Below are 12,376 nucleotides of genomic sequence, written 5' to 3' on the forward strand. Positions count from 1 at the left end.
CAAGAGGGCGGACCTGCTAGGTCTGACACGGCGCCGTCGTAAGGCTGCGACCAAGAAACTTGGTGGCTGGATTGTGGCGGCTCGGCGAATAGCAGGAGCATGGGAAATCGGCCTAGAGGTTCGGCCGGAGGCATGCAGTGTGTGTGCGCGCAAGCAAGTTGGCTTAGCTGAGGAGCAGGTCATGCGGGACTCGTTTGATTCTGGGCCAGATGATGATACGAGAAACTCTGGGTGATACTCGGCCTCAATCGCGAGATGATCAAATGTGGGGTGCTAGAAGATGAGCATGTAATAGCAGGTGGTGTGGAGGATCGGGAAGGGTGCGCAGAGTCCATCCGTGATTTGTCTGACAGTTCTCTTGTGCGACCGCCGTAGTAACCGCCGCTCGGTACTGAATGGGGATTGATTGTATGCGGGCGCCTCAGTCCAGTCTTCTTTCTCTGCCTGCCAAGTCCACTTGGCCGTGTCTCCCGCCGGTGAGGAAACGAATCACGTTGCAAGTCAAGTGACGAGAGTTGAGAGACCATGCCGTGATTGTGACAGTGGGATGTATCCTCGGGAGGCGGCTGCGAACTGCTGCGAGTGATGGTGATTGCATACGCAAGCCCCATGCTACCCGGCATATCGAAAGAGCTGTCCACTAGGAGGAGGAGTAAACGTTGTGGGAAGAAGGACAAACAAGCCGATACAAAGGCTCAAGGCCTCTCACCACAGTCTAGGCGGGGCGACAATAACTTGGTCCGGGTGATTGGGGGGGTGCGCAGGGTTGTTTTGAGTGAATGGGTGTGGCCAAGAGGCATGGTGTCATCCAGATAGATGGAGTGAACGGCACAGGCGGCCGACTTGAGAAATCACCTTGTATGCTGGAGGAGGGGGAGGGGTGTGTGGGTGATGGAGGGGTTGTGAGTGAACGTGTGTTGGGAGAAGTTGAAATCAGACAGATGAGAGGCTGAGAGGGGATCGGCATAGGGGAGGATAATCCTTGCACCCTTGCCATGCTGTTCAAGCTGCTCAGCCAGGGAGGCAAGAGTGTCGACTGTGTAGTTGCAAGAGATGTATGTGTGAGAATATGCAAGGTCTGGAATGGGGCTTGGATTGATACCGAAAAATGACCTGCTGGACCAGACCGGGATGCGTGTGGCTTGACTGAGGAATGTTCATGGAGGAAGGACAAGCAGAACAGATGCCGTGTCGAGCAAGGACATGGTTCACTCTATAGAGCAAATAGCATGGTGCGTGAGCATGCCCGAAGCGATCCCGAAGCGGTGAGGAAACAGGCTGATAGGTGACCGAAAAAGAATGGGGTGCGTGAATAGAGAAACTTCCAAAATCCGTGGGTGATGATGATGGTCCATGATTCATGATGCGAGGTATCACGGCCGATTTGGAATACGGGTCGTGATACGAGGAATCGTCGATAGGCCGGGGCTACGATCGAATCTACATCTCTTTGTCTACTTGCCAGTCCGATAACCATGTATTTCCGCTGGTGACGCGAGATGCGCCAGGCCTACGCGGTCAAACCCCTCAGTGTTGGACTGGCACGGTGTGGTTCAGACGAGATTTCTGTCAGAAGACACCAACTCTGCTGGGATGGGGTTGTTCTTGGCATCCAGGCATGGAGAGAGATGGCAGTTGGGGTAAAGATGGGAAACAAACAAGCAGGCCAACCCGGTCGGTGCAGGGATGGGCAGCATGGATGAAGCCAGGCAGCGGGCCGTCGGAGGGTAGTTAGAAGCGCATCAACAGTCTAGTGTACTAAGGCGTCCGCATCCCTAAAAGCGGTGGTGGTGACTGGTTGAGGTGATGGTTTGACAGGCACAGCGTTGGCGCGACAGCCTCCCTGCAGCATCGGACCTTTTCCCGGGCATCTTTGTGTAATGTGACTGTGTACCCACGAGGCAAAGCCTGTGAGAGAGCGCACAACATATATGATTGGGGAAGCGAGGTGGATTGAGATAGATAGAGAAGAGGACAAGGCCACTGGTCTGTTTCATCATGGCAGTCTACCACAGTTAGACACCTACCTACCTACCAGTGCCATCCGGGAAAATATGGCCTGCCCTAGGGCTCTCCAGCGGGAAAACCGAAGAAAAAGAAAAGTGCAAATGTCGTCGGATAGCTACCGGTACTGTTGTATGACCTGGTTCAAAAAGGGCTGATAGTGAGACGGATAGCTGCTGGCCGAGGCTGCAACAGGGTCTCAAAGGAGACGCAAATGCATGTTTGACCAGCGCGGCAACGGGTTGCGGTGGCAAAGAGGACGACCCCAAGGAAGAGGAGCAGAGCAACAGATGTGAGCATGAGAGATGATGCACTGCCGCCCCCGGGGGGGCGCCTGACGAAGACGACCAACAACCACCAGTTGGAGATGTCGTTGTGTCAGCAACCGAGCATGTAGTTGTATGTGCGAGGACGGGATCACAAAAACCGACGAGGCGCTGAAGGACGGCTGCGTGCCGGTGGGCAGCGATAATACAGGCGCGGGATGGATGATGTTCAGTCCTAGCACGGGCAATTATCAACTAGCTGGTTTGTGGCCCGCTATCATAGGTTGAGGCAGAGACATATACGCATCCGGTGCTGGGGGCGCCATCGGCCGAAGAATCAGGCTGGGCAACGGTTACCCATGGAGGGCGCTGAGCTGGAGAGGAGGTGCTTGGAACCGGCTTGCAAGACGAGTCGACCTGTCATCAGTTAGGTGGAGGCGGCGTGGGGGGCACGGAAATGGAAGAAGAGGGAAGAAGATGCGCTAGGATGAACAGAGGCCAGGATGGAATGGCAAGGCATTTCGCCCCGAACAGTGCGCTTGTAGGCCCGGGCACAAACATGGATGGCCATGTTCACCGGTTGTTTAGGGTTCTCTTGCGTTGGACGCTCTCCTTCAGCGTCGACTCTTCCTTGCTGTCTGGTATCTCTGTCTGTCTTGGCGGTATATGTACGGATATATACCTGTATGTCTCTCCAAGGTTCGACCCCTCTCACCCCCCGCTGCATGCGTACAACATCTGTACATCCGGGCATGCGGGTGTGTCTGCGTGGGGTAGGAGGATCCTTCTGTCGCGTTGCATCTCATGTCGCACAGCTGCAACGTTGGAGCGGCGAAGAAGACTCGCGCGGCCGAGCGCCGTAGCCCGTCCCGCCATGGGTGCAGTGAACTTCGGGGGGGGGGGGGGCAATGCTGCGCACTAGGATCGTCCAACGACGGTCCAATGTAACTAAATGCACGGGGAGTTTTCGGACAAGACCTTGATGCCTATTGACGGGTGGTATTCGGTGATATTGCATGAGAACCCGTGATACCTCAGGCGTGACAAGGTAGCCTGAAGATAGGCGAGACAGCACTGGGCGACCTGGCCGCCGATAGAAATTGCTGCCGCGATGCAAGCTCAAGAGGATCGCAAAGGGAGGTCGGCCAGAGGCATATCGTGCAGCTCAAGGGGGATGGGCAAGAACCGTTGTTGGTGTATGGAGGCAATGTACGCAATGTCATCATTGATGGGCCCTGACGACCTTCGTGTCCGCCATTTCAGTGTCCAGGACGCCCCAAAGTTCTTAAACCATCCAGGGGGTTGCAAGTCAAATCCCGAGCATGCACATCATTAGAAACCGACTCTGCTCTCAAAAGCAATGGCCTCGTGTTGCACAGGGCGTTAGACATCTGAAAACAATTCCAATGACCTGGTCGGCGCTGTGTGACGCAGAGGCGTGGCTCAAGTTCGCAAAGATACGATGGGCGCTTCGGCTTTGAGAGCCGTCTCCCAATAGCCAACAGTCTTGCAGGGCTGTAACGGCAGATGGAGTGAGGAGAGTACGGGCGAATGAGACCTCGGAAAGTCCGGTCCATAATCCGAAGCAAGCCAAGGACACATCGGATCCTGACAGGCAGGCGGACAGGCAAGCCCTCGCCCATTCTCCTCATCAAATCCGTGTAAGTGCGAGCGGGCGGGAGACGTTTCGTTTACGATGCCACGGCTCACACATCTTTCCATTCGCCACAGTTTGATAGTTCTCCTCTGGCTCGCCTATTCCCGAGACCCTGCAGTGTGTCAGAGGGCGTGGGCGTGAGGGAATAGACTCGAGGAGGTACAGAGTGGTATTATAACCACACTGTTTTGACGCGGCTGACCGCATTTTGCCCATCTCTCCCATCCCCTGACCCCCCCTCCCTTTGCCGGACCCTCTCGACCGTCATCAGTGACTCCAAGCTGTCTGCCCGGACAAGATCTGGGACTGAGGGGTAGGAAGAGAAAGTCGGCTGGATGCATCATGGGGCCGTCGCGTGATGGAGGCACGCCACCTGCTTGTAACCTCGAGGTGGTTCTTTGGGAGGGTGGTGGTGGTGGTGGTGGTGGTGGTGGTGGTGAGGGGACCGCAGGGGATGAGAGACATGAAGCTCGCGTCTGTGTCTTTGCTGCGCGTCGAAGAGGCAACAGACGTTTGCTCGTACAAGAAAAGTGTCTCGGTCACGGTGGGTTGAGGCTCGACTACCAGCGCATCCGGATATCGCTTGTCGAGGGCATGGGTGATGAGCGTGACGGCGAGCATGGGTTTACATGAGGAAGGGTGGGGAAGGGTGGCAGGGTGGATGACGGCAGTATGAGTGAAGAAGGACGGGTTCATGATACAGATACAGGGGCAGGCGGCAATAATGCTGTGAAGTCGGATACGAATGAGTGTGTATGCTCGGCTTGGAGCGGGCGACTGAGAAAATAACATGAAGTATCGTTGGCGTACTGAAGGGGGTGAAGTGAGTGAGGTATGAAACAAAAATGGACAAGGGACGTTCTCCGAGGGGGTGTAGATGTTATGTTATGTTGTGAGGGACAGCCATGCTGGTGTGGCGTGGGTTCCGTGATGGTGAACGCGTCGTGTGCCTGTTCCGTCCGTGCCTGCGCCCGTCTCTACTTGCACTTGTTTGCTGCGGATGGATGGATTGTATATGATGATGGATGGAGTGTATATGAAGATGGATGTACCCGTAGGTGAGGGTTCATGAAGCTCCCCCCTTCTGACCAAACTCGTATCATGCCCCTGGCTTAATTTGCAATAGGAGAAAACGCCTTTCTCGAAGCTGCCTAGCTAGTTAGCCCAGCAGTCCCGAAGTGATCCGCTAGTTGCCGCCTGCGCCTTGCTACGAACTGGACGTCCCGTCTGGAAACAAAGCAACCTCGCGCAACACTAACCATTGCGGATCATCTGCTTCCATATCATCCACCCACTCACTCACTCATTCACTCACCCACTCACTCACTCACCCACTCACTCACTCATTCACTCACTCACTTATTCACTCGTTCACTCATTCACTCACTCACCGGTTTACTCACCCACTCTTTTCGTCATTTCCCTGGATATACCTGTGTCAAAATATGAGCCCTGAGCAGCACCGGTAGTACATCATCCGGACACGACACGGGCAATCTTGGACTGGACATTCACCGCAGCGGCGACCTGGGACGACGACAAGGTAGTCGGTCGTCTCATCCCCCCTCCCCCGCGTCAACGCCCGCTCGCGCGCCGTCCCCGCCCATTTGGCTGCCGAGAGAACATCAATCAATACGCCGAGATATCGAGTCTAGCAGATACCCTTTCGAGGTGTGTACGTTATCGGCATTGACTGAGATCAACCGCCCCTCCCAGGAGAAGTTGGATCCTTGGTCTGCTGGACGGTCACATCCCGGCACTCGCTTCTCCCCACGTCGTCCGGCTGTGTGTGTGTGTGTGTGTGTGTGTGTGTGTGTCCGTCTGTCTTAGTGTTGGCGGCAGAGTGCGGATACCTGATTGTTCAGTTGATCTAATCTCCAGCCTCCCAGGTCCAGGCACGACGCCGGCGGAGGTCCTGATTCGTCGGCTGGGTCATCTGGCGGTATCTGGGTATCAGCTTCCGCCATCACCGACCTCAGTTGCGACCTTGACCTGGATCAACTTGCGCACTCTCGTCGTCGCCTTATCCCTTTTCACCTCCTCTCTCACTCTCTCTCTCTCTCGTCTTTTGTTACTCTTACCCCCCTCCCTCTTCTTTTCTGAGTAATTCCACTTTACACGCGACATCCGCCCAGATATATATCGAGGCAAGCCGCAACCTCAACTCACTTGCTGGAGGGATCCATCACCTTATCTTCACACCTAACTTAACACCTACCTACCTATACCCATATGACTGGGTAGTCGATCCCCGCCCGCCGCCCAGTCCAGTCCAGTCCAGTCCGTCTCATCCAACGGCACATTTATCCGTGCAGCATCAGCATCAGCATTAGCATCATCATCAGCACCGGCACGAACATCAGCACAAACATCAGCACCACGTCACATCAGGTTTGGGAGCGAAGCCATCGCCGCGCCATTCATCAACACTTCAAAGACGTACACACACCCCCCCCTTTCTTGTACTGCGCTACCGAGAGACGGCGCTGCCCCTCCCCGCGCCTCTCGTGCCCTCTCGCATCGCGTGGCCTCCTCGCCTCTTTTCCATCGCAAGTCCGGCCCGGCATCATCGCCGCCCCGTCTCATTTCGCTCACTAGGGCTCCAAGCTTCCATCCAGCAAGGGCCCTCCCTCATTAGAAGTGGTCGTTGCCTTTTCTTAACCTGACTCGAAACCACCTTGACTCGGCTCGACTAAGTGCAAAGACACTTTCTCGAGCACAACAAAAGCAAGCAAGCAAGCGCATTTCGAACATCGGTTCAACCAGGCCCGCACGCTTGCTTCTTAGACCCGCGTCTGACCGAGGCGCAACGCAACACCACCACCACCACCACCACCGCCGCCGCCGCCGCCTTTGCCGCCCGCACGATAGACAGGCATCCTTGTCGCACTCTCTCTCATCCATCCCACTCTCTCCCGCTTTCAAATACAGTACAGAGTACACGCCGCCATTATCCCCTAACGCCGCCGCATCGGCTTGCTTTCCGCCCACACCAGGTACCGACGGCGTGGTGCGCAATACTGCATAATATCGACTCTACTCTCGCTGGCTTTCGACGGCCTGTCTCACTACTTAGACACTCGCGCCGCCTCCATACCCACTGACTCTATCGCCTGCTGTCTCACCCACACCACCGGCAGCAGCTTACCGACCGAACCCGTCCAGCACTGAGGGTACCTACCTACGATTACAAGGAGAGAAGACCAACTGCCGTCCTGGCTTTTACGACAGCGTCTGTTGAGTGACGCACTGCACAAGTGCTGCTTTGGTGTGTGTCGGGTTCAGTTCAGGCCCCCCCTTCCCCACGCCGTACTCCGCGGCATATCGAATACCTCCCTATTTCCCTACCTACCTACCTACCTACCTACCTTCCCTTTTACAGGTACATACCCACCTACCTTAGTCCCTTGGGTACCTATGGTAACCTACCTACCTACCTGTGTTATCCAACACACCTAGGTACTTTCCCAAGCAATTGACTAGGCAGAGTACATAGGCGCCCTCAAAAGCACCCGAACCCCTCCCCCTCCACAGCGCCCATCGCCCACTATCTACCGCCCTCCACTACCATCGCCCACCATCACTCCCACCCCCAAAACTCCACACACCACCCTCCTCTCACGGCCTCCGTCTCCCGCCTCCCGCCTCTTCCACTTCGCTTCTCTTTTTTCCCTCTTCTTCCTTCCCTCCCCCCGCCTCCCCTTCCCGTCCCCTCCGTCTTCTCCCCCCCCCCCTCCTCCGGCCCAAAATGCCTTCAACAAACGGCTCAGAATATCGCCATATGCGCAGTGGAAGCCTCAATATCCAGCAACAGAATGGTCACCCCAGTCCCATTATGAGTCCAATGCCCTCCACCGCATCCACTGCCTCCGCCTCTGCCTCCGCCGCCAGGTTCGACGGCCCGCGGAGTCCACCAAGTACGTCACCTTACTTCTGCTTCTACATTTCCTGCTTCTGCTTCTGCTTCTGCTTCATTCCTCGTCCTGTCGTCGCATCCCCTCCCGTCGCGGTCCTGTTGATGTCCACGCCGCTCTGCTCTGCCACCGACGGCGAAGCTGCAGCTGTCGGACTCCTTCGGCATTGTCGCCGACGGTCGTCTCGGATCGTCTGCAATACGTCGCACCGCACCGCACCGCACCCGCTCTTGAGCAACCTCTTGCTCGGCTCGGCTCTGCTTCCCTCTGCCCGAATCTCCTCTCCCCTCTGCTCTGCTCTGCTCTGCTCTGTTCTGCTCTGTCGCGCTTCCAGTTCATCGCTGACCTCCCACCTCCGTATAACAGACACATCCCACGTTCCCTGTAAATTCTTCCGACAAGGCGCCTGTCAAGCCGGCAATGCTTGTCCTTTCAGTCACGATCTCGGTGCCGCTGCCGAGAACATTTGCAAGTACTTTGCCAAGGTGCGTCGCTCCGATCCTCCAGTCTGCGAACATCGCGAAACCTTCTTCGCCCCTCCCTACCCCCTGTCCTATTTAACCCCTCCCTCGTCTTGCGTGCTCTGCCCCTCGGGTACACAGACCATCCGCGCCTCTTTGCCCGTGCCCCTGCCTTGGCTACACACCGATTGCTGAAAACGATGGCTTCGATCCCGAGCGCTAACATGGTCCTCTCCGTTGCAGGGCAACTGCAAATTCGGCCCGAAATGTGCCAACATCCATGTCCTCCCCGACGGTCGACGCATCAACTACGGCAAGAATGGTGTCACCATTGGTACCTCTCCGATAGCCCTGGGCGGTCGCATCAACCCGACCTCCGCAACCAACTACCACCCGACAAGTGCCCTGACTTCCGGCCTCTACCGCGAGGGCGTCCCTCCCTATACCTCCGCATACCCGTACGGCGACGAGAGACAGAACCAGTTGGGCGGCCCGCCGAATCTCGAGAACGGCCTGCCGACGATCGATACCACCTACTCCCACCCCGGCTCCAACTACGGCTCGCCTCGCGACGAAGACGCGTCCCGGTTCGGCCTCGGCCTGTCTCCCATCAACGCCAATGGCCTTTCCGTCCTCGATGCGCCACTTCCCGCATCTTTCGATTCCCAGGGCATGTCTAACGCCGCCCGCTTCCCCGCCGCTCCGTGGCCCTCATCCGTGCCCTCCAAGTTCGGCATCGAATCTCCCACCCCCTCCTTGAGCAATGCCAAGGACTCGCGCACTTCCGAGACTTTGAAGATGCTCCACACGTCTGCTTTCGGTGGCAGTGAATACCTTGCAGCCGCCAATGTGACCGCTTCCAGCAGCCCTCCCAGCCAGCCCGAGGAGTATTTCGGCAAGCGCACCATGCACTCGAGCCGATACGCGAAGCCCAAGATGATGAGCTCGAGCATGCCCAAGACGACCGCTGTGGATCACGACTGGGAGGCCGACTTTGGCTTCTTGGAGGAGGACTGCGTGCCCCACAACTTGCAGGATCTCCTTACGCCAACCGAGAAAGCTCGCCGGGGCTCCCTGCGCACTGTCGATGGTGAGCCGGGCAGTGAGAATGCGACCAAGTTCGGTAGCCCTATCGGCGGCGCAAGCCCGAGCAGATGGGGTCCCTTGTTCCAGCGCCAAAAAGAGGATGAGCTCGGCACACACAAGCATGGGCCCTCGGCCTTTGGACACGTCGGCAGCCCTCTCCGAAATTCGCTGCTCTCCAACGAAATGGGCCACGGCGGTGCCATGGCCCGCCCTATCGGCTCTCGTGCTGGCAGCGAGCCCATGTCCACCCTCACCCATCAACTCCAGCGAACCCGTCTGGGTGATGACGGGAGCGGCAGCCCGCACTTACACCCCTTGGCCGCTACCGGTCGCGCCTCGAGCATCGGTGGCGCTGGTCCCATTGGAAAGGAGCGGGACCGCATCATGGAGCGGCACGTCTCGAGCGGGTCCATCAGCTCCTCCGTCACGGGGCGATATACCACCCCTATCGACGAGGAGGACCCCGCCTTCGTGTTTAACATGGAAGATGAGGAAGACCAGTCTCCAACCCGGCTGCGCAAGAACGGGTCTGCCGGCTTTGGCATTGGTGGCGGATGGAGCTACGCCAACGCCCTCTCCAACAAAGGCGCCGCTTCTGCGTCTGGTCTGGCCAAGGAGCAACGGGAACCATCGGTCAGCGTCGAGACTGTGGGCGGGCGCTGATGGTTTGGTTTTTGGGCGGCTACGTTTGGCAAAACCCCGGCGACTGAAAAGCATAGCGACGGTGCAATGCCATGATTTCGGTGGCATTCTATTTACTCTCACCACTTTCACATCCTGACGATACTATACGACACATTTCGGCCACGATTATCATAGCATGCATAGGCCAAACCAAAAGCCAACGGGAGATCAAAAGAGAAAAAAAAATCAAGAATCGGTCTTTCAAAATCACACGGATATAACAAGGGATCAGGTCTACAAGGGGGTGGCTGTTTATACAACTGGGTAGGGAGTTTTTTTGTTGGATTACCGTCGACGTACGCTGTCTTACTGGCTCTCGGAAACGAACATTGGCGGAGGTTTAATACTGCCTATTGGCTTACTTGGCAGAGGATTTCTTACACTCTGTAACAAGGACACTACTACTGCTTTCAATCGCTATCAAAATCTGGAGGATTGACACTTTTTGCTCTTCATTTTTCCTTCTTGTCCTGCCTCTCTAGTGAATGGAAGCATGGCACCTAGGTGTCTATCTACTACCTAGGCCATGACTTCGGGATCACCCAGGGCTGGGCTGTTTCATCTTTTGACAAACTTGGACAGGGGGGGTGGGGGATAGAAGGCGACAAATGAGCTGGGAGGAACATTTTGACGTTTGGTTGGCACAATCGTCACGAATTGGGAGGCTGCGACTCGGCACCGCGTTTAGAGACGTTTGGAAAGGGAAAAGCAGATACCACCGTCTAGTTATCGTCCTGTATACAATACAAAAGCCAACTTTGTCGAGGTAACCAAGGAGCTCTCTGGCGACTCGGCGTTTGTGAGGCTCGATAGCACAGCTCAAGGAGATGAAGCAGAGCGTCGACTTTTCGGCTGTTACGCAGCGTGGGACAACGCTGATGAGGGAACCAACCCATTTCACGTAAAGGGATCCCCGGTCGTGGGCGACAAAAAATCTATACACTAATACAATGGCAAATTAAACAGATACCGGAGATGTCCGACTCCAGATCGTGTCGCATTGCCGTTTATGCGCGGGGGCCGCGCTGTGGGCAACCATACGAAACCGCCCACTCTCAACGATAAACCCATCTCGCCTCTACTTTCCTCTCATTACCCCCGCAAATCCCATGAAAGAGATCCCTCAGGAGCACACAGACGCAGTATCCTCGCACGCGAAGCCCCCTTCCCCGTGTCTATCAAAGGCTGCGAGTGGTGTATTCGATGCAGGGGCGGGGGAAGGTTATTGTACAGACCGCCGGGGGGGGAGACGGGTTTGGCGGAGGGAGGTGTCATTTGGTGTCATTTAGTGGGCATCGGGTTGGTTAACGATGTACTCGACCGCCTTGTCGACTGTGAGGCATGTGTCAATATGAAAGCCTAGAAGTTGAAACAGAAAGGGAGAGAGAGAAGGGAAGCGCGTACTTGAGTGGATGGTGTCGGCATCCTTGTCGGGGATCTCGATGCTGAACTCCTCCTCAATAGCCATGACGACCTCGACGGTGTCCAAGCTGTCCAGGCCAAGGTCGTTGGCGAAGTGCGCGTTGGGCTTAATCTAAATTTTGCGCCTCGGCGTCAGCTGTCTATTATTCAAGTGCCTTTGCTTTTGTTTTCTAATTCGTGGCCCAATTGACAACGTCGTTGGTAAGGACGGGAACGTGGCAGTGACGTACGTTGGCCGGGTCATTGACCTTGTCGAAACCCTGAAGCAGAGCCATGATACGGCCCTCAACCTCCTGCTTGTCCAGGCCGGCGGCGGCAGAGTACATACGGACGGAAATGGCCTTGGGGGCGGCGCGGAAGGCAGAACGGGGCGCGACGAGGGACCTCCGGGCGAGGGGGGCGGACTGCTGGACGGCGGGACGGATGGCGCGCGTAGCGGCGGCCGCGGAACGGAGGACTGCGGTGCGGAACATTTTCGGCTGGCTTTGTGTATATACGGGAACGATGGGCTTTTCGGAAGCTCGGACGGTGGATTGCGTTCGGGATGGACGAGATGGGGGATTTCGTTGGTTTGGGTTGGCAGCCGAGCTGAGATAGATGGGAGCTTTCGGGTGGTGTGGAGGAGGTGTGCCGTGGTCGATTGTGATGATAAATTTCTCGTCACCCCCCCGAGGTGTCCCTGTCTTAGCTCCGAATAGCTGCACGTGCACAGTCATGTGACGTGCTCAATACTCTTTTCTCGACGCCTGGGCCGACAAAAGAGCAAAAGTGAAATGAAGCGTCACTCAAACGATTGGAAACCCTAAATTCCAAATTTGTTGCCTTTTATTATCATCAATTGGCCGGCACTGCGTGCTTGTCGCCGTCAAGATCATCGAGTCC

The 12,376-nt window shown here is 56.4% G+C and overlaps 3 protein-coding genes across 3 annotated transcripts; 1 reads left to right on the forward strand and 2 right to left on the reverse strand.

Moving 5' to 3' along the window:
• Positions 1 to 4,058: 4,058 nt before the first annotated feature.
• Positions 4,059 to 4,893, reverse strand: LY79DRAFT_180683 (uncharacterized protein). Its single transcript, XM_060551301.1, has one exon. The coding sequence runs from the start codon at positions 4,717 to 4,719 to the stop codon at positions 4,195 to 4,197; it is 525 nt and encodes a 174-aa protein (XP_060414824.1). The 5' UTR covers positions 4,720 to 4,893; the 3' UTR covers positions 4,059 to 4,194.
• Positions 4,894 to 7,616: 2,723 nt separating this feature from the next.
• On the forward strand, positions 7,617 to 10,051 carry LY79DRAFT_631127 (uncharacterized protein; the record flags this gene model as incomplete). The annotated part of the gene is made up of 2 exons (XM_060562175.1): positions 7,617 to 8,326; positions 8,546 to 10,051. The coding sequence occupies exons 1-2, from the start codon at positions 7,676 to 7,678 to the stop codon at positions 10,049 to 10,051; spliced, it is 2,157 nt and encodes a 718-aa protein (XP_060414825.1). The 5' UTR covers positions 7,617 to 7,675.
• Positions 10,052 to 11,357: 1,306 nt separating this feature from the next.
• On the reverse strand, positions 11,358 to 11,967 carry LY79DRAFT_514467 (acyl carrier protein; the record flags this gene model as incomplete). The annotated part of the gene is made up of 3 exons (XM_060554614.1): positions 11,358 to 11,404; positions 11,477 to 11,606; positions 11,725 to 11,967. The coding sequence occupies 3 exons, from the start codon at positions 11,965 to 11,967 to the stop codon at positions 11,358 to 11,360; spliced, it is 420 nt and encodes a 139-aa protein (XP_060414826.1).
• Positions 11,968 to 12,376: the final 409 nt, after the last annotated feature.

Source organism: Colletotrichum navitas, assembly GCF_030913465.1.
Source record: "Colletotrichum navitas strain CBS 125086 chromosome Unknown LY79scaffold_25, whole genome shotgun sequence".
Taxonomy (NCBI): domain Eukaryota; kingdom Fungi; phylum Ascomycota; class Sordariomycetes; order Glomerellales; family Glomerellaceae; genus Colletotrichum; species Colletotrichum navitas.